Below are 21,419 nucleotides of genomic sequence, written 5' to 3'. Positions count from 1 at the left end.
GCCACACTACTCCACCAGAAGGAGGCAGCACGAGGAGAGACAGGAAAAGAAAAATAGCCTACATGAGACCAGGTGTGGATAGGTAGCACCGTCAACACCTGAATTTATTTCAACATCTTTTTATTAAGTCTCAGATTGAGACACACATAATAAAAGGGTCACATTGACACAGCGATAAGCCTACAACCCTCATGGGGCCGGCCGCGTGAAAAAACTCACGGTGTCAACTCTGCGTGGGTCGGTATCTCCAATCACACCTGTCGATCTGCACATCAAGATCAGTCCAGATCCCATTGAGTCGCTCAAGAAGGGGGTCCAAAAGCGCAGTCCAGCACACCCCAGTGATACCCCGCCTTATATAGCGTCCCGCGAGGCGGGAAGGTACAAACAGAACAAACAGAAACAAACAACCGGCCCTAGGGGCTCAACACTCAACCAGAGGCCTAGTAGAAGGCAGCCAAAAGAGTAAAGCAGAGGTTAGAGGGAGCAGAGAGGAAGAGTAGAGGGAGCTAGGGGGGACAGTCACAGCGGCGAGGGCGTCGCAGGGTGCGAGGGGTAAAGGGGAGCACCGCATCTTCCACCAATTGCAATGCTCGCAGCGCTGGTGGCATATTCCTAGCATATTCGCTCCTGCAAAGATAAGCCACTAGTGGTCGCCAAACCTTTTCAAAGTGGGTCGTGCGAGACTGTAGCCTAGCCGAGAGCAATTCCATAGTGATGACCTGCCACAATCTGCCGAACCATACAGCTAGAGGGGGGGCCTCCACCTTCTTCCAATACAGAGCGATAAGTTGTCTGGCGGCACCCAACATTTGCATCGCTAAGGTCCAGTCACTGCGGGTCAGGGCCAGCAAGTCAACAGGTTTGAGTCCCAGCAGTATCGTGCTAGCAGCATCAGGCAGAGGAAATCCCAGCACCCCCCGAATGTGGCTCAACACCTCCTTCCAAAAGATAGCGATCACAGGGCAGGTCCACCAGATGTGCATGAAGTCACCAGGCACATGATGGCATCTCCAGCAACCGGGCGGTACAGAGGGGAACATCCTGTGCAGGCGTTGGGGCGTATAGTACCACTGCGTCATTACTTTATACGCGTTTTCTTGTTGCGGCACGCTGCGATACACCCTAGGAACATCCCTCCAGAGGCGGGTCCACTGCGCATGATCAATATCAGCGCCCAGAGTCTCCTGCCAATGTCGCTGATACGGGTGAGCAGGGGGAGTAAGAGGATGCTGTAGAATCTGATAAATTTTCGATATAAGGCCCTTCGTGCCCGCACCAGAGCGGGCCAGCCTCTCGAACGGGGTGAAGGCCCGAGTGGCCCCAGGGTACATCGCATCCGATAGGGCCCAGTGACGCAACTGCAGAAACTGCAATTCGGCCTCTGGGGGAAGATGGAACTCCTCCCGACAGTGGGCAAAGGACTTAATGGAGCTTCCGTCAAAGAGATCCGTAAGCACTTTGCAGTCTTCTCGTGTCCACCTGCGAAAGGCGGGAGTGTGGTTAGCCGGTGGGAACCATGGATTATCCTCTATGGGGGTGTGCGGTGAGGGGAAAGTCGTCAAGCCTTTCCGCACCGCCACCTTGTCCCACACGTCCAGGACCGTTCTTGTGGGAACCGCCAAATAAGCACTAGGGGATCGTCCCGCCCTATGGGTCCAAGCGAGGTTCCAGATTGTGCGACCCGTGACCGCCCGATCCAGATGTAGCCACCCCTTCTCACTCCGCCTAATACCCCACTCTATTACAAACCGCAAGTGAGCGGCCCAATAATAGTCCACCAGATTCGGGCACCCTAGTCCTCCACGATCCCGCGGGGCCATAAGGAGTGACTGAGAGAATCGGGGTCTCTTGCCCCCCCAAATGAATTTAGTACAGTCCCTTTGCAAGGCTCTAATCTTCGGCAGAGGGATAGGTGTAGGAAGGCATTGAAACAGGTAGAGTAGTTTGGGTAGTATAGACATTTTGATCGCGTTCAATCTACCCAGCCAAGAGGGGATAAGAGGCTTCCACCGTTGTAGATCAGTGAGGACGGATTTGCGACATTCCGCCCAATTGAGCGCCGACCAGCCTCCCAAAGAGGGAGTCAGGGAGAGGCCGAGGTATCGGATATGTTGGTCTGTCCACCGGTAGGGGCACAGCACTTCCAGGGGAGGAACATCGGCCTGAGGGATCGTGAGGTTAAGCACCCACGACTTATCGTGATTAATTTTCAAGCCAGAGGCGCTTTCGAAGGAGCAGAGCACCTCATGAAGCGCCGGCAAGGACTGTCGCGGTTCCGTTAGAGTGAGAATGAGGTCGTCTGCGTATAACGCCACCTTATGAGTTTGCCCCCCCATCTGAACGTCGCAAATGTCTGGGTTTCGCCTGATCAGGTCCGCCAGCGGTTCAATCGCCAGGGCGAACAGCAATGGCGAAAGAGGGCAGCCCTGCCTTGTCCCTCTGCCAATGGCGAACGGTTCTGTCAACCTCCCATTCACCCTGACCCTCGCTCGAGGCGCCATGTAAGGTGCCATGATCCTGGCAATCATCCTCGGGCCGAGCCCCATCCTACAGAGGACCGCTTGGAGAAACCCCCAGTCCACGCGATCAAACGCTTTCTCAGCGTCTAACGACAGGAGGCACGCCGGAATGTGCCAGTGATGTACCTTCCCTACCAAATGTGCCAGTCTCCGCACATTATCTGCCCCTTGACGGCCCCGGATGAAGCCCACCTGGTCAGGGTCAATAAGGTCCGGCATGTGGGGATCAAGTCTCTTAGCCAGCACCTTCGTGTAAATTTTAAAATCAGTATTAAGCAACGCAATCGGGCGATATGACGAGCAAAGCGCCGGATCTTTCCCAGGCTTAGGGACTAGAGCTATTTCCGCCATTCCCATGTCCGGAGAGGGACCCTGGCCACCATCGAAGGAAGCAAAGAGTCTAAGAAGATAAGGACCTAGCTGTTCCTGAAATAGGCGGTAAAAGGAAAGCGATAAGCCGTCAGGGCCCGGCGTCTTCCCCAAGTTCAGATCCTTGATGGCCTCAGTCACCTCGGCAAGCGAGAGTGGCTCTTCTAACCTTTCCGCCGCTTCGGAATGCAAGCGCGTCCCGCCATAGTGCTCCAGAACCTCCTCCGGCGGGGTAGCGCCCGGCGGAGCCGCCGTGTATAAGGAGGCGTAATAGTCTCGGAACGCCTTCATTTTAGCCTCCATCGCCGTTGCTCGAGACCCGTCTGGGAGCGTCACATTCGCTATGTGGGATCTGGCCGCCTTGACCCTCAGTCGTCTCGCCAAAAGCTTCCCCACTTTGTCCCCACCGTCAAAATGCATGTGCTTTAGAGCCAAGAGGGATTTCTCCGCACGATTCGCCCGTAGCATGCGCAATTGCCCCCGCAGATTCGCTAGGTGCCTCCGCGTCTTCAGAGTGGATTCTTCTTGATTCTGCGCCTCTGCCCCCCGCAAATCCGCCACCAGACCCTCCTCCACTGCCCTCCGTTCACGCGCTCTCGCAATCTCGAGGGAGGTGATGTGACCCCGAATTGTAGCCTTAAAGGCGTCCCACACCATCGGGAACGGCGTTTCCGGCAGATCGTTGAACTCAAAGTATGAGGTAATGGCCGTGCGGATGTCGTCAACCGACGCCGTATCCCTGAGGAGGTGTGGGGGCAGATGCCATTTCCGTTCCCTAGGGGGACCACTCCGCAGATCTCTAAGGAGCAACTCCACATGCGCATGGTCCGAGATGGATATGTCTGACATCTCCACATCTACCACATCACAAAGCAGGTCGTGCGATACGAACAGATGATCGATGCGGGAATAAGAGCGGTGAGCACTAGAATAAAAAGAATATTCCCTTTTGTCTGGGGAAAAGTAGCGCCACGCGTCGAAGAGACCCAAATCGCCTATCTGTTTGCGTAGCGCCGAGGACATCGCCCCTGCCCCATGAAAGGAGCCCGCACTCCGGTCCATCGTAGGGCACCATTCCAGGTTAAGGTCGCCCCCCAGAACAATCGAGGGCCCACCCCGAAGGACATGAGCACGCAAAAGATCCCGAAGGAAGCGATCCTGCGCCAGATTGGGCGCATACACATTGCACAACGTAAGACGGCGGGAGCCCACCTCTACCGATACCTTGAGGAAGCGACCGTCACCACCCCGGAAGAGCTTGTCAGAACCCCGCCTGATGCCAGCTTTGCACAGAACTGCCACCCCTGCCGTTTTCGTATCAGCTGAAGCCCAGAATTGGAGGGGGTATCTAGGGTGCGCCATGCGCTTTGTATCTGCCTGGAGAAGGTGGGTCTCCTGTATGAAAATGATGTCCGGGTCCTGTTGCAAGAAGTAATGCCAGAGCTGTTGGCGCTTATTAGGTGAGTTAAGACCTTTAACATTGAGTGATAAAATCTTAAGGGGTCTGGCTATATCACTCGCCATCTTGGGGGTCCCTAAGGTTAGTACGCAAAGCTACGCGCAGCAGAGCACCCACCAGCTCAGAGCCCCACCCAGAGGGCCCACCCCCGCTCCCTGCACCATCCCCCACCCCCCCATAGCGGACAGAGAAAGGAAGGAAAGACAGAAAAAAGAGAAAAAAGAAAGTCAAATGAGAAAGCCAAACTTTCAGCAGCCTGAAGGGCTGACGGCCTAGGCCGTAAAGACGTGGCCAACTGGGCCAAAGTACACTGTCTCCAGAGTAGGGCATCCTACACCCACGGGTTTGAATGTCCATCGGGATGTCACTCCCCAGGAGACAGTCTCGGTGGGACATGACTGGCCGGGAACACTAGAAGGTATGGAGCCCCCACCTTCCCAGGCCCAGCACAAGGAGATCAGGAGTCCAAGCAATTTCCCCCCCGCCCCACAACCATCCCCGCCCTCCGGAGGGGTATAAGAGAACAGTACCTCAAGTAGAGTGACATATGTGTGCTGTCCATCTCACGGTGTGGAGGACCGTCCTGCAGGGGAGCAGTTTGCACGGTCAATCTCTGCCTCCTCCAGCGCTCTAATGTGGGCGATGACTTCCTGCCTGGCTTGGCTAGTCGTTGGCGCGTCAACAGGCGTCGCACGCTGTCTCCTCGGCACTGTGGTCCAGTCCGGGGTAAGCGGTGTCCTCTTGCTTGGAGGGTGTCTGGAGGGGCTCCCCGGAGGAGAGCCTGCAATGTTGAGGAGTCGCGCCGCCTCATCGTAGGATCGCAAGGATTTACGCTTACCCTCCCACTGGAAGATAAGTGCAAAGGGATGGCCCCATTGGTATGAGATGTTCAGGGACCGCAGTTTCTCCGTCACTGGGCGGAAAGCGCGTCGCCGCTTCAGGGTGTTGGGCGCCAAATCCTGGAAGAGCTGGATCTTGTGGCCCTTGTACTGCAGGTCCGGCTTGTCTCGAGCACGTTTCCAAATCTCCTCCTTTTCCACAAAGAAGTGCACCCGTGTGATGATGTCCGGGAGAAGCCCCGATCTCCCCGCAGGCGCCGCTACCCGATGAGCCCGGTCCAGTGTGGGAGGTGATACATCCTCGTCGCCCCGCACCTCGTGGAGGAGTTGCGCCACAAAGTCCATTACGTCCTCCCCTTCTTCTCCGAGCGGCACGCCGCGGATGCGGAGGTTGTTCCGTCTTCCCCGATTCTCCAAGTCCTCCTGCTTGATTTGGAGTTCAATGTTCTGTTGTTCCAGGGCCGTTAAGCGCTGCCATAGATGTTCCTGGTCCTCGGTGCGCGTGTCCGCCGTTCTCTCCAGGCTGTCCACACGGTCCCCCAGTTCCGTGACTTCTTGCCGAAGCTCCGTGACACACAAGTGGACCTCCGACCTCAGGGATCCGATCTCAGTCTTAAGGTCGGTCATGAAGGCGGCCATAAACGCTTGTGTGACCGGGGGGGAATCCGCCATCTCCGCAGGTGGGCCACCACTGGCCGCCGGCGCTCCCACTTTGCCCCACATGGCCGTCACCGGGTTCCCCTTGGGGGTCGGTGCTGGTTCCGCCTTGCTGTTCCTGTTCGTGCGCGTCATCCTCCGCGCGGCCCACAGGGTGTCGCCTAGGCCGCGTCAGGGTCCTCGCTCGATGTAGGCCGCCTGAGCGAAAGCACAAAAGGGGGGGTGGTGGGGGGCACCGGCGCAAAGTCACAGCGCACTTAGGGGGTCCGGGCCCCGGAACGGCACTCCCCGCAGCAACGAGCTCCCAGCACACACCCCACGTAGCAGAGCAGGCAGTCCAGGGGTCTCTAGGCCACGGCGCCTCTGTTCTCAATGCACGGCCAGCCAGGCCAATGTGCAGATCCGCTCGCCTCCAGCGGGGGCCACTAGTCCCCTAGAGGGGGGTTAGTACCAGAGAGTGTCACACACTATAGTCCCAGGCCTGCACTCACCCCCAGGGAGGAGCCGCTGCGAAGTCGCGCTGTCCCGGCGTGTCCCCGCAGGCAGTAGCGCGGCTGGCGCCGTCTGCTCTCCAAAGTGCCCCAGGGGCACCGTCCGCCCCAGTTCGCCGCTCCGATCGTCCCCGCTGCTTTCTACCGCGGCTCCGCAGGGCCGCCCTCCCTCAGCAGCCCGCTGGGGAGGTGAGGCTAGCAGTGCCTCCGCTCCTCGCTGGGGCCAGATACCGGGTCCTGCCGCCTCCCAGCTCCACCTCACCTCGAAGCGCGGGAAACGGGGCGCTCCGGACCCAGAAGCCGCTCAGGGGCCCCCGTCCAGTCACCGCTGCGGCCACAGGTAAGGGTGTCGCAAGTCTTCTGCGTGGGAAGGGCGGGGGTCGCTCTAGCCGGTGGTCGCCGACGGCCCCAGGGTCTGCTAGGCTCCGCCGCAGACCGCCTCCGCCGAGGTCACAAGATGGCGGACGGACCGGGCGGACCTTCTCGTAGCAAGCCGGCCGCTCGTTCCTGCCGTGTATCAGGCGGAGCACGGAGGTTTCGTGTCCAGACACGCTGCCCAGCTGGTCAGGGGTATTAGGGAGGTGTGTGGCGGGTCTGGACTCCTGAATTCCGCAGAAATAGCCAAGGATGGGCCCAACGGCAGTGGGAGCTCCGCAGTCACGCGTCTGCTCACATCGCTGGTCAAGCCACGCCCCCCAACACCTGAATTTAAAACATTATAGTAACGTTACTTTGTAAACACTAAAAGCCTTATAGGTCTGGCCAGTTCTTGACACAGTCCTCACATCCACTCTGACCAACTATAAATCTAACCCTCCTGTTCTTTTGTTCTTGTCTGCCCCACGGTCGGTTATGGTGGGAACCATATTCAGAACCAGCCAATTTCAGCGTTTCCTTTAAGTGTTTACAACCATAAAGTCATGAGTTTCAGGAAACGTCTCTGGTTTTGTTATGTTATATTCCTTCATGCGTACACTTTATTTGATATCCTTAATACTGCTTTCTGTATAGTTTTTGCATTTTTCACTTGAAATGTCTTTGGCCCGTGACAAAACACATTTTCACAACTTAAAAGTGAGAGCTTTGAGTCTCAAATCTGGCTGCAGTTTTGAAATCTCGATTTGTGGGTGGATGAGGGTATTTTACACCCATGTGAGGTTTGCTTTCATCCTCTCCTGGATTAAAGAGGTCTTCAACTTGCCCAAATACCTCATGAAAATATGTTATATGGAATAAGATTGTCTAAGTAGGATTGCCAATTTGACAGCCACTTAATGGCATCCGAAGGTAAAAACCTCACTCCTCTTCCACCAACAAGCTTTGTCATTTTTTCAAAATGTTTATGTTGATTCTTGAATCACAAAATTATTTGCTTTCAAATTTATGGTTCTAATCGAACTGCATAGAGAATTGTAATTTTAATCTTCTCAACACTATTTTTCCTCTATAAAGTCAAATAAATCAGAATGACAAAAGTACCATCACCCCCAGCGGTAATATAGTTGCATTACAAATGCACACACACAAAACAGAGAACCTATAACAAAAGTAGGGAGTTAGCATGGGTCACACCAGGTAGAGGGAGGCAGTATTTCACGGTAGCAGCCCCTTTTCATTCTGTGTAAACCGTTGTCTTGTATCAATACTGAGCATCCCACGTTCATGGTTTGGCACAAGTGCGCAAACACAAGGTGGAAATGAGTGAGCCCAACTCAGAGCCTCTGACTCCAGACCTTGCATTGTGCAGTAACACAACAGTTGAAACACCCACCTTGCTTTGCAGATTCAGAGATCTTCTCAAACTTCTGGCAGCACACCTGCTGATTGGTCTCTGCTTGGAGCACGTCTTTGTTCTTGGACCGCGCCTTGTCCAACGCCTTGTTGGCATTTTCATAATCCACCAATGACCGGCACCGTCGGTACAGGAGATCCTATGAGGAGAGGAGAAGTCAGTAAGAAAAGCAGCTCAAAATCTTCCATGGCTGAGGAGCAGCCTGGAGTAGAAAACAAAACATGCCCCAGAAACAGTTCATAAAGTTCAACCCCACGCGGACAGGACACAAACGTGCCACCTGGAAGGAAGCATTTGAAGTGAGTGGGAGGCGTCCCTGAACTAAGAGATGGCACAGAAGCAAAAGAAAGAGTATTACACCAACATTTTATACCATTTCCTCTCATCAGCCTGACCTAAAATGCCATTTTAGGACTCTGTATTCCAGTACAGACCCTCAGAGCCCCAGCCAAGAAAAGGACGCTTCCCTCCTTAAGGTGTGCCTTGGTCTCCTGATGTGGGTTACCGGTGTCTCCTCTGTCCACTGTTCTCTACAAACATTTGGCAATGATCGTAAACCGACAACGGACTTGATTGTAAGTGGTAAGAAACCTGCCTCACACACATGGAGCTCCTCAGCAGAGTCCAACTGATGCCAATCCTTGTGGCTTGCTCTTGCACCCCACCCTGCACACCTTCAGGAAGACCCTGAAGACATGGCTCTTCAACCTCCCAGCGCCTTGAGACCCTCACGGATGAGTAGTGCGCTTTATAAATCCCCTGATTGATTGCACAGAGAGCAATTCAACGATACACAGACCTGCCCAAAGCAACAGTCAGCAAACAGAATAAGAACTGCAGGTGCTCTGGTCAGACTAAGAAGATCATTTACAAGGCAGCCTGTGCGCTTCACAGATAGACCAGTCAGCAAACCTGAGCATAGCACACAGCACATACGGGTCAAAGGTCAGTGCATGTGCAGGGCAGAGCGCCACATATCGAGAGCGACTGGGAGGGTCATCAAACGTCACCTTCTAAAACTGCTTCCATGTAAATGAAATGACACAGATGCTGCCTTCAGAACAGGGTCTCACCTCCTGGGCCGTCTCTCCTCCTCAGTGAAGTGCCACACAACCCAGCATCTTTTCAGACAAGTCTTTCCTCGCTAGAGAGTGTTGCGCAAGAACCACTGCACGCACAGCAGCCAAAGGGCCGCTTGAGTCAGCAATGTGGTGCACGAAGCACAAAATACATTTACAAGACTGAAATAAGAGCAACAGGGAGAGAATGAGCCCTCAATAGCTGGGTGCAGGCTCACGAAATGAAAGTGCACTCAAACGCTCGGGTTACACAGTCTTTGCACTGATGCGATGCAATAGAAACGTATCACTGCCTACAAAATGCAGAATATTCACAAAATAAATTGAGACCAATGTGAACAGTTGAACTGGTGCAGGTGGGACCGTCCCAGTCTCGCCTGCGAGACGTATTGTTTGCAATTTAGTGGCTTACAGCGCGCCTACAGCATACCAAGAGTTGTTTTCATGATCATTCTATTGCAATCTTTCAATTGTTCAGCTCCCACAGACTTATTTTATAAGCATTTCAGAATTATTCCTGGACAAGCAATGTATTTTTCTACTTTTAACACCAGTATACAGCTTCCTATTTATGTTGATTTCACCCGATCTGCCATCTTTATTGACGCTCTACCTACTTACATGCACAATCTATACTAGTCTGCACCCCTGCACGCGCCAGTCTATACAATGGCACTCTACTCAACGCCACTAACTCTTAGCCATGCTCAACAGCAGTCCCGCTGCTGTACTACACGCCTAAAAGGCATTGGCAAAGAAACGCTCTCATATAGGCAGTCTTTGACAAAGCATGTGACACTCTACTCGTGGCACTGCGCCCTAGTACACATCGGCGCTGGTGCCATGGTCCCACAATACACACATTGCTCGCTTCGAGCACAACTGGAGGAGCACCACCCTTGGAGTAAGTGTGACTATAGGGGGGCTCTCCTCGCCCACCGCCAGTTCTAACTCGACTTAGGGTGTAATTCGATAATCCAACTACTAATGTAGAGGAATTCCTCAACACGGAACTACAGGGTTCTAGGCATCCTCTCTTCTCAACTGGAGACGAGAGCACTGGAATACTGGGACAGGTAGAGTCCTGAGGAAGGTCGATGTGACCCTAGACCTGTCGGTCACACTTTCACGGCCGAAACATGTCTACCACACGGCAGTAAAGGAGGGGTGTTAGGAGCACGTTGCATCTCCCAATCGCCACCATCCTTCACGTTTTTAATCCTGGCTGGAGGGTCCGAGAATAAAGGTTTAGGCACAGTGACACTTCGGAGCTAGTTTTAACTCACACATCACTGCACCATCACTACCGACGTTCGCAGTCACTGCGACAATTGTGTCTCTCTCTGTGTTGTATGGTCTCCCCCCTCCCTATTGCTCCACCCTGTGCGTGGCTACGCCAGGGTGTTTTCTAAGCAGCCCTATGATGACGCATGTCACACACCTGTGTGAGTGAGGGCAGCATTAGCGCACACAGCACATGCCATCACAACACCACGACACGCTGTATTTTTACTCACTACCCCTTCTGGTGGATTAACTGCTCCTTATTACCTTTACTACACCAAGACCCTTTCCTTTGTTTACTTTTTATACAGCTATGGTTAATCAATATGTGTAATCCGGTCCTGATAATGACATGACAAAAACATGTCGAAACGCAGTCGACAAAACTCAGAGTAATTACAGCTTCTTTGGCGGCTCACACGTTTCCAATAAATTGCGATCAGTGTTCATATTATGTACCAATTTTAAACTGCGCCGTCTCGCTGTTTTATTCACTGTATCACATCTCACTTTGTGCCGTTCACATTGCACAAGCACTTTGTGTGCACTTATATTTTGAATTGCATATGATGAAATTTAATATTGTTGTCTGAAATTAATGTATCTTTCAAAGAATTATAATACAGACTGCGATATACAACTCCAGTGTTTTCCCTTTTTTGCCTCCTTGTCATTTAATTTACATTTTGATAATTGTCTTTGAAGTATTACCTTTTGAGACATTGTTACCACATTTACCTGGGTCTCAACTGGGTTTACAGGATTTCTCTTGTTGTATTTTCGGTCCCTTGTTTTAGAGTGCAGCTGGTGGTTCTGTCCTTTATTACAGAGTACCACTGGTGATGTGTCTCTTATTACACACTGCCGCTGGTTTTGCTGTCCCCTTCTACACACGGTCCATGAATTGCTTACCTTGGCCGCTTGGGATTCTCGCAGGTAGTATTTCAGGAGGTCGGAGAGTTTCAGGTCCTCATCAGCAGACACTCGCGCTTCTACCTTCTGCCAAAGGTCACCAAGAATTATTAAAAAAAAGAGAAAAACAAAACAAAATCACACCACTACCAGCTTCAATCCGGTCTAACAAGAGGCACTCAAAACATCTCCAGGAACAGAAGAAACAAAAGGTTTACGAGGATGCACAGGCACAGACAGACACTGAACCAGCAGATCAACAAGCTTTGAGCATAGCCAGACACACACACCAATGCGCTGACAGATCCTCGACCAAATACACACAGAGCCCCCCCAATGTATACCAGACACAAAACGAATGGACCGTCTTACATCAACAGATTCACAGTATCCACCAGGATAGACATGTGCACAACACATCAGATACAAAGCCGGAATCCCACTGAGTACACAATACATGGAAAGAGCAGACCCACAACACATCAGAAGCAAGAACATACCCACAACACATCGGAAACAAGAACATATCCACAACACATCGGAAGCAAGAACATATCCACAACACATCGGAAGCAAGAACATATCCACAACACATCAGAAGCAAGAACATATCCACAACACATCGGAAGCAAGAACATATCCACAACACATCGGAAGCAAGAACATATCCACAACACATCAGAAGCAAGAACATACCCACAACACATCAGAAGCAAGAACATATCCACAACACATCGGAAGCAAGAACATACCCACAACACATCGGAAGCAAGATCATATCCACAACACATCGGAAGCAAGAACATATCCACAACACATCAGAAGCAAGAACATATCCACAACACATCGGAAGCAAGAACATACCCACAACACATCGGAAGCAAGAACATATCCACAACACATCAGAAGCAAGAACATACCCACAACACATCAGAAGCATGAACATATCCACAACACATCGGAAGCAAGAACATATCCACAACACATCGGAAGCAAGAACATATCCACAACACATCGGAAGCAAGATCATATCCACAACACATCAGAAGCAAGAACATATCCACAACACATCAGAAGCAAGAACATATCCACAACACATCAGAAGCAAGAACATATCCACATCAGAAGCAAGAACATATCCACATCGGAAGCAAGAACATATCCACAAGACATCGGAAGCAAGAACATATCCACATCGGAAGCAAGAACATATCCACAACACATCGGAAGCAAGAACATATCCACAACACATCGGAAGCAAGATCATATCCACAACACATCGGAAGCAAGATCATATCCACAACACATCGGAAGCAAGAACATATCCACAACACATCGGAAGCAAGAACATATCCACAACACATCAGAAGCAAGAACATATCCACATCGGAAGCAAGAACATATCCACATCGGAAGCAAGAACATATCCACAACACATCGGAAGCAAGAACATATCCACAACACATCGCAAGCAAGAACATATCCACAACACATCGCAAGCAAGAACATATCCACAACACATCGGAAACAAGAACATATCCACAACACATCGGAAGCAAGATCATATCCACAACACATCGGAAGCAAGATCATATCCACAACACATCGGAAACAAGAACATATCCACAACACAACGGAAACAAGAACATATCCACAACACATCGGAAGCAAGATCATATCCACAACACATCGGAAGCAAGATCATATGCACAACACATCGGAAGCAAGAACATATCCACAACACATCGGAAGCAAGATCATATCCACAACACATCGGAAGCAAGATCATATCCACAACACATCGGAAGCAAGATCATATCCACAACACATCGGAAGCAAGATCATATCCACAACACATCAGAAGCAAGAACATATCCACAACACATCAGAAGCAAGAACATATCCACATCGGAAGCAAGAACATATCCACATCGGAAGCAAGAACATACGCACAACACATCGGAAGCAAGAACATAACCACAACACATCAGAAGCAAGAACATATCCACAACACATCAGAAGCAAGAACATATCCACAACACATCAGAAGCAAGAACATACCCACAACACATCGGAAGCAAGAACATACCCACAACACATCGGAAGCAAGAACATACCCACAACACATCGGAAGCAAGAACATATCCACAACACATCGGAAGCAAGAACATATCCACAACACATCGGAAGCAAGAACATATCCACAACACATCGGAAGCAAGAACATATCCACAACACATCGGAAACAAGAACATATCCACAACACATCGGAAGCAAGAACATACCCACAACATATCGGAAGCAAGAACATACCCACAACACATCGGAAGCAAGAACATACCCACAACACATCGGAAGCAAGAACATACGCACAACACATCGGAAGCAAGAACATAACCACAACACATCGGAAGCAAGAACATATCCACAACACATCGGAAGCAAGAACATAACCACAACACATCGGAAGCAAGAACATATCCACAACACATCGGAAGCAAGAACATATCCACAACACATCGGAAGCAAGGACATATCCACAACACATCAGAAGCAAGAACATATCCACATCGGAAGCAAGAACATATCCACAACACATCAGAAGCAAGAACATATCCACATCGGAAGCAAGAACATATCCACAACACATCAGAAGCAAGAACATATCCACAACACATCATAAGCAAGAACATATCCACAACACATCATAAGCAAGAACATATCCACATCGGAAGCAAGAACATATCCACAACACATCGGAAGCAAGAACATATCCACAACACATCATAAGCAAGAACATATCCACAACACATCATAAGCAAGAACATATCCACAACACATCGGAAGCAAGAACATATCCACAACACATCGGAAGCAAGAACATATCCACAACACATCGGAAGCAAGAACATATCCACAACACATCGGAAGCAAGAACATATCCACAACACATCGGAAGCAAGAACATATCCACAACACATCGGAAGCAAGAACATATCCACAACACATCGGAAGCAAGATCATATCCACAACACATCGGAAGCAAGATCATATCCACAACACATCAGAAGCAAGAACATATCCACAACACATCGGAAACAAGAACATATCCACAAAACATCGGAAGCAAGAACATATCCACAACACATCGGAAGCAAGATCATATCCACAACACATCGGAAGCAAGATCATATCCACAACACATCGGAAGCAAGAACATATCCTCAACACATCGGAAGCAAGAACATATCCACAACACATCGGAAGCAAGGACATATCCACAACACATCAGAAGCAAGAACATATCCACAACACATCAGAAACAAGAACATATCCACAACACATCAGAAGCAAGACCATATCCACAACACATCGGAAGCAAGAACATATCCACAACACATCGGAAACAAGAACATATTCACAACACATCGGAAGCAAGAACATATCCACAACACATCGGAAGCAAGAACATATCCACAACACATCGGAAGCAAGAACATATCCACAACACATCGGAAGCAAGAACATATCCACAACACATCGGAAGCAAGAACATATCCACAACACATCGGAAGCAAGAACATATCCACAACACATCGGAAGCAAGAACATATCCACAACACATCGGAAACAAGAACATATCCACAACACATCGGAAGCAAGAACATATCCACAACACATCAGAATCAAGAACATATCCACAACACATCGGAAAGAAGAACATATCCACAACACATCAGAAGCAAGAACATATCCACAACACATCAGAAGCAAGAACATACCCACACATCAGAAGCAAGAACATATCCACAACACATCAGAAGCAAGAACATATCCACAACACATCGGAAGCAAGAACATATCCACAACACATCAGAAGCAAGAACATACCCACAACACATCGGAAGCAAGAACATATCCACAACACATCGGAAGCAAGAACATATCCACAACACATCGGAAAGAAGAACATATCCACAACACATCGGAAAGAAGAACATATCCACAACACATCAGAAGCAAGAACATACCCACAACACATCGGAAGCAAGAACATATCCACAACACATCGGAAGCATGAACATATCCACAACACATCGGAAGCAAGAACATATCCACAACACATCGGAAAGAAGAACATATCCACAACACATCAGAAGCAAGAACATATCCACAACACATCAGAAGCAAGAACATATCCACATCGAAAGCAAGAACATATCCACAACACATCAGAAGCAAGAACATATCCACAACACATCAGAAGCAAGAACATATCCACATCGGAAGCAAGAACATATCCACAACACATCGGAAGCAAGAACATATCCACAACACATCGGAAGCAAGAACATATCCACAACACATCGGAAACAAGAACATATCCACAACACATCGGAAGCAAGAACATATCCACAACACATCGGAAGCAAGATCATATCCACAACACATCGGAAGCAAGATCACATCCACAACACATCGGAAACAAGAACACATCCACAACACATCGAAAGCAAGAACATATCCACAACACATCGGAAGCAAGATCATATCCACAACACATCGGAAGCAAGAACATATCCACAACACATCAGAAACAAGAACATATCCACAACACATCAGAAGCAAGAACATATCCACAACACATCGGAAACAAGAACATATCCACAACACATCGGAAGCAAGAACATATCCACAACACATCGGAAGCAAGAACATATCCACAACACATCGGAAGCAAGAACATATCCACAACACATCGGAAGCAAGAACATATCCACAACACATCGGAAGCAAGAACATATCCACAACACATCGGAAACAAGAACATATCCACAACACATCGGAAGCAAGAACATACCCACAACATATCGGAAGCAAGAACATACCCACAACACATCGGAAGCAAGAACATACCCACAACACATCGGAAGCAAGGACATACCCACAACACATCGGAAGCAAGGACATATCCACAACACATCGGAAACATGAACATATCCACAACACATCGGAAGCATGAACATATCCACAACACATCGGAAGCAAGAACATATCCACAACACATCGGAAGCAAGAACATATCCACAACACATCAGAATCAAGAACATATCCACAACACATCGGAAAGAAGAACATATCCACAACACATCAGAAGCAAGAACATATCCACAACACATCAGAAGCAAGAACATACCCACACATCAGAAGCAAGAACATATCCACAACACATCAGAAGCAAGAACATATCCACAACACATCAGAAGCAAGAACATATCCACAACACATCAGAAGCAAGAACATACCCACAACACATCGGAAGCAAGAACATATCCACAACACATCGGAAGCAAGAACATATCCACAACACATCGGAATCAAGAACATATCCACAACACATCGGAAAGAAGAACATATCCACAACACATCAGAAGCAAGAACATACCCACAACACATCGGAAGCAAGAACATATCCACAACACATCGGAAGCAAGAACATATCCACAACACATCGGAAGCATGAACATATCCACAACACATCGGAAGCAAGAACATATCCACAACACATCAGAAGCAAGAACATATCCACAACACATCAGAAGCAAGAACATATCCACATCGGAAGCAAGAACATATCCACAACACATCAGAAGCAAGAACATATCCACAACACATCAGAAGCAAGAACATATCCACATCGGAAGCAAGAACATATCCACAACACATCGGAAGCAAGAACATATCCACAATACATCGGAAGCAAGAACATATCCACAACACATCGGAAGCAAGAACATATCCACAACACATCGGAAGCAAGAACATATCCACAACACATCGGAAGCAAGATCATATCCACAACACATCGGAAGCAAGATCACATCCACAACACATCGGAAACAAGAACATATCCACAACACATCGGAAGCAAGAACATATCCACAACACATCGGAAGCAAGATCATATCCACAACACATCGGAAGCAAGATCATATCCACAACACATCGGAAGCAAGGACATATCCACAACACATCAGAAGCAAGAACATATCCACAACACATCAGAAACAAGAACATATCCACAACACATCAGAAGCAAGAACATATCCACAACACATCGGAAACAAGAACATATCCACAACACATCGGAAGCAAGAACATATCCACAACACATCGGAAGCAAGAACATATCCACAACACATCGGAAGCAAGAACATATCCACAACACATCAGAAGCAAGAACATATCCACAACACATCGGAAGCAAGAACATATCCACAACACATCGGAAACAAGAACATATCCACAACACATCGGAAGCAAGAACATACCCACAACACATCGGAAGCAAGAACATACCCACAACACATCGGAAGCAAGAACATACCCACAACACATCGGAAGCAAGAACATACCCACAACACATCGGAAGCAAGAACATATCCACAACACATCGGAAGCAAGAACATATCCACAACACATCGGAAACATGAACATATCCACAACACATCAGAAGCATGAACATATCCACAACACATCGGAAGCAAGAACATATCCACAACACATCGGAACATACCCACAACACATCGGAAGCAAGAACATACCCACAACACATCGGAAGCAAGAACATACCCACAACACATCGGAAGCAAGAACATACCCACAACACATCGGAAGCAAGAACATATCCACAACACATCGGAAGGAAGAACATACCCACAACACATCGGAAGCAAGAACATACCCACAACACATCGGAAGCAAGAACATACCCACAACACATCGGAAGCAAGAACATACCCACAACACATCGGAAGCAAGAACATATCCACAACACATCGGAAGCAAGAACATATCCACAACACATCAGAAGCAAGAACATATCCACAACACATCAGAATCAGACCTGACATAACACATACCAGACAGAACGAATACACTCACAAGATGTACCAGACATACAGACAGGCTGTCAGTATCCCAACCACTGAACCAACAGACTGACCATATATACCACAAACAGGACAGACCCGCAATACATGCACCTAACAGATCTGCAACACACGATACAGGCACCAGGCAAATTCACAACATAAACAGGGAACAGAATGACATCACTCAACAGACTGGGATAGGCTGCAGGGTTTTCAGTCACAGAACCAGCAGATGAGCAAGGCACACCAAGCTCAAAACCGACATATTCTCAACACAGGCTAGATACAGAGCTTATAGTTCCACAACAGGCAATGAATCAACAACTTAGAACGGACACCTGGACACCCTTGGGTGAATGTTTTTGCGCTTTATAAATTTACTTTTCATTTCATTTCAATTACCAGTCAAAGAAACAGAGCAAAGACACAGAACAAGGAAATTCACAACCTTTACTAGAGAAACCCAACAGATTAAAAATGCATACCCTAGTTTTGTCAAATAATTCCGATACCCTCAGGAAAAACCTGGAGAGAAAAATACAAAAATGAAAAACACACAAATAAGAGTTACTATCTGTAAAAGCTTACTCTGGTACGTAAAAAAATGAGCTGTGAAGGACATTTACTAGTGTCATTTGTAGTAAGAGGCAGGAGCTGGCCCTGTGTGGGCTGTTACTCCCAGGAGTAACCTGCTTCCATGCAGCTGTTAAGGCCAGATGACTGGTGCGTCATCTACTGACTAACCCCCCTGACTCAGAGGATGATCGACAGTGAAACCTATGAGTTGGGGTAGGGGGGCGGGGGCGGGCGGGAGGCGGAGCGATCTTCACTCCGGCCACCTCTGGTGCCTCTCCTCTTTCCCCTCTGCATCTGTTTTTTGTTCTTTCGTCATAGCTTGGCCCAGAGCTGGCCTCCTACCCAAGTGTTGAATATTCGTATTCGGGTGCTTTTATCACTATTCACCACTTTCTCCCACGTATCCTTTTGCTGTCGATCACGATGATATAATACACTTAGCATTTTTTATGCCAAATACAGTTCACGGTTTGGAACAGAATATTTAACAGACGGAAAAGGGACCTTTTTGATTCACTTATTATTGCATATATTTTTTTAGTATTGTCAAGACAGCCGATCATACAAAGTGTGTCCTACAAGCACGTACTCAATGCAAGCTGGTGTGCGGAAAACATCATTCCAATATGCCGCTGAGAACGAGCTATGAGCTGCATGTACAAAATTTAAGAATTAAGAATTACTAATTATGATTCTTACCGAATCACAATTAGGAAATCGCAATTACTAATGTAAGAAAAATTACACGTTTTCAATAGCGAGTCAATCAATCAATCAATCAACAAATTTGTAAGTGTGCTACTCACCCGTAAGGGTTTCAAGGCGCTGAGGGGAGGGGGGGGGGGGGGGGGGGAGTCGCTACTCCTCGAACAGCCAGGTCTTGAGTTGTTTGCTGAAGGAGAGATGGTCCTGGGTCAGCCGTAGGTGGGTGAGGAGGGAGTTCCATGTCTTGCCCACCAGGTAGGAGAAGGATCTTCCTCCGGCGGTGGATCTGCGGATTCGTGGGACGGAAGCGAGGGCGAGGCTAGCGGAACGGAGCTGGCGGGTGGGTGGGTGTGTAGAATGTGAGGCGGCTGTCGAGGTATTTCGGGCCCATGTCGTGGAGAGCCTTGTGTGCGTGGGTGAGGAGTCTGAACGTGATCCTCTTGCCGACGGGGAGGCAGTGCAGGTCTTTCAGATGGGCGGAGATGTGGCTGTGGCGCGGGATGTCCAGGATGAGTCTGCAGAAGCGTTCTGTATGCGCTGGAGTCTTTTCTGGAGTTTGGCTGTGGTGCCAGCGTAGAGGGTGTTCCCGTAGTCCAGGCGGCTGGTGACGAGGGCCTGGGTGACCGTCTTCCTGGTTTCGGTGGGGATCCATCGGAAGATCTTTCGGAGCATGCGCAGGGTGTTGAAGCAGGAGGACGAGACGGCGTTGACTTGCTTGGTCATCGTGAGGGAGGAGTCCAGGATGAAGCCCAGGTTGCGTGCATGGTCCGTTGGCTTGGGTGCGGTGCCCAGGGCAGGGGGCCACCAGGAGTTGTCCCAGACAGAAGGGGATGGTCCCAGGATGAGGACTTACGTATTGTCGGAGTTCAGTTTCAGACGGCTGAGCTTCATCCATTCCGCGACGTCTTTCATTCCTTCCTGGAGGCTGGCTCTGGCGGTGGCGGGGTTGTTGGTGAGGGAGAGGATCAGCTGGGTATCGTCGGCGTAGGAGATGATGAGGTTGTGTTGGCGTGCGATGGCTGCGAGAGGGCTCATGCAGACGTTGAAAAGGGTGTGGCCGAGTGAGGGTCCTTGCGGAACGCCGCAGATGACTTCGGTGGCCGCGGATCGCAACGGGAGGAGGCGGACTCTCTGTGTTCTTCTGGCGAGAAACGAGATGATCCACTCCAGTGCACTCCTTGGATTCCGGTGTTGCTGAGGCGCTGTATCAGGGTGCGGTGGCAGACGGTGTCGAAGGCTGCTGAGAGGTCTAGGAGGATGAGGGCAGCCGTTTCCCCGTTGTCGAGCAGGGACATGTCGTCGTCGGTGGCTGCGATGAGGGCGGTCTCGGTGCTGTGGTTTGCTCGGAAGCCAGACTGTGAGGGGTCGAGGGATCCGTTAGTCTCGAGGAAAGCGGAGAGTTGTCTGTTGACGGTCTTCTCGATGACTTTGGCAGGAAAAGGGAGGAGCGAGATGGGGCGGAAGTTCTTGAGGTCCGTTGGGTCCGCGGTGGGTTTCTTCAGGAGGGCGCTCGGCTCAGCATTTTTCCAGCTCTCCGGGAAGGTGGCGGATGCGAAGGAGCTGTTGATGATGTCCCGGAGTTGGGGTACGATGATGGAGTCGGCTTTGTTGAAGATGTGGTGTGGGCAGGGGTCGGTAGGGGAGCCGGAGTGGATGGTGTTCATCAGGCGGGTGGTGTCTTCGGTGCTGACAGGGGTCCAGGTGCAGAGGGTGGTGGTGGGGGGGGGCACTGGTTCGGTGGTAGGGTGCGTGGTCTGTGCGCCGAAGCTGTTGTGTATGTCGGCGATCTTGCGGTGAAA

General features: G+C 49.6%; 1 protein-coding gene across 1 annotated transcript in view; it reads right to left on the bottom strand.

Moving 5' to 3' along the window:
* The window catches only part of SNX6 (sorting nexin 6), an 86,310-nt gene that overhangs the window by 10,636 nt on the left and 54,255 nt on the right, over positions 1-21,419 (bottom strand). The window contains exons 10-12 of the mRNA XM_078659383.1: positions 18,825-18,864; positions 11,405-11,491; positions 8,109-8,268 (exon numbers count right to left, since the gene is read on the bottom strand). Of these exons, the coding sequence (XP_078515509.1) occupies positions 8,109-8,268; positions 11,405-11,491; positions 18,825-18,864 (287 nt within the window). The remainder of the gene's footprint in view (positions 1-8,108; positions 8,269-11,404; positions 11,492-18,824; positions 18,865-21,419) is intronic.

The sequence above is a fragment of the Lissotriton helveticus genome, chromosome 9 (assembly GCF_964261635.1).
Source record: "Lissotriton helveticus chromosome 9, aLisHel1.1, whole genome shotgun sequence".
Taxonomy (NCBI): Eukaryota; Metazoa; Chordata; class Amphibia; order Caudata; family Salamandridae; genus Lissotriton; species Lissotriton helveticus.
Note: the sequence above shows the minus strand (reverse complement) of the source record. Positions and strands in the feature narration are given on the sequence as shown.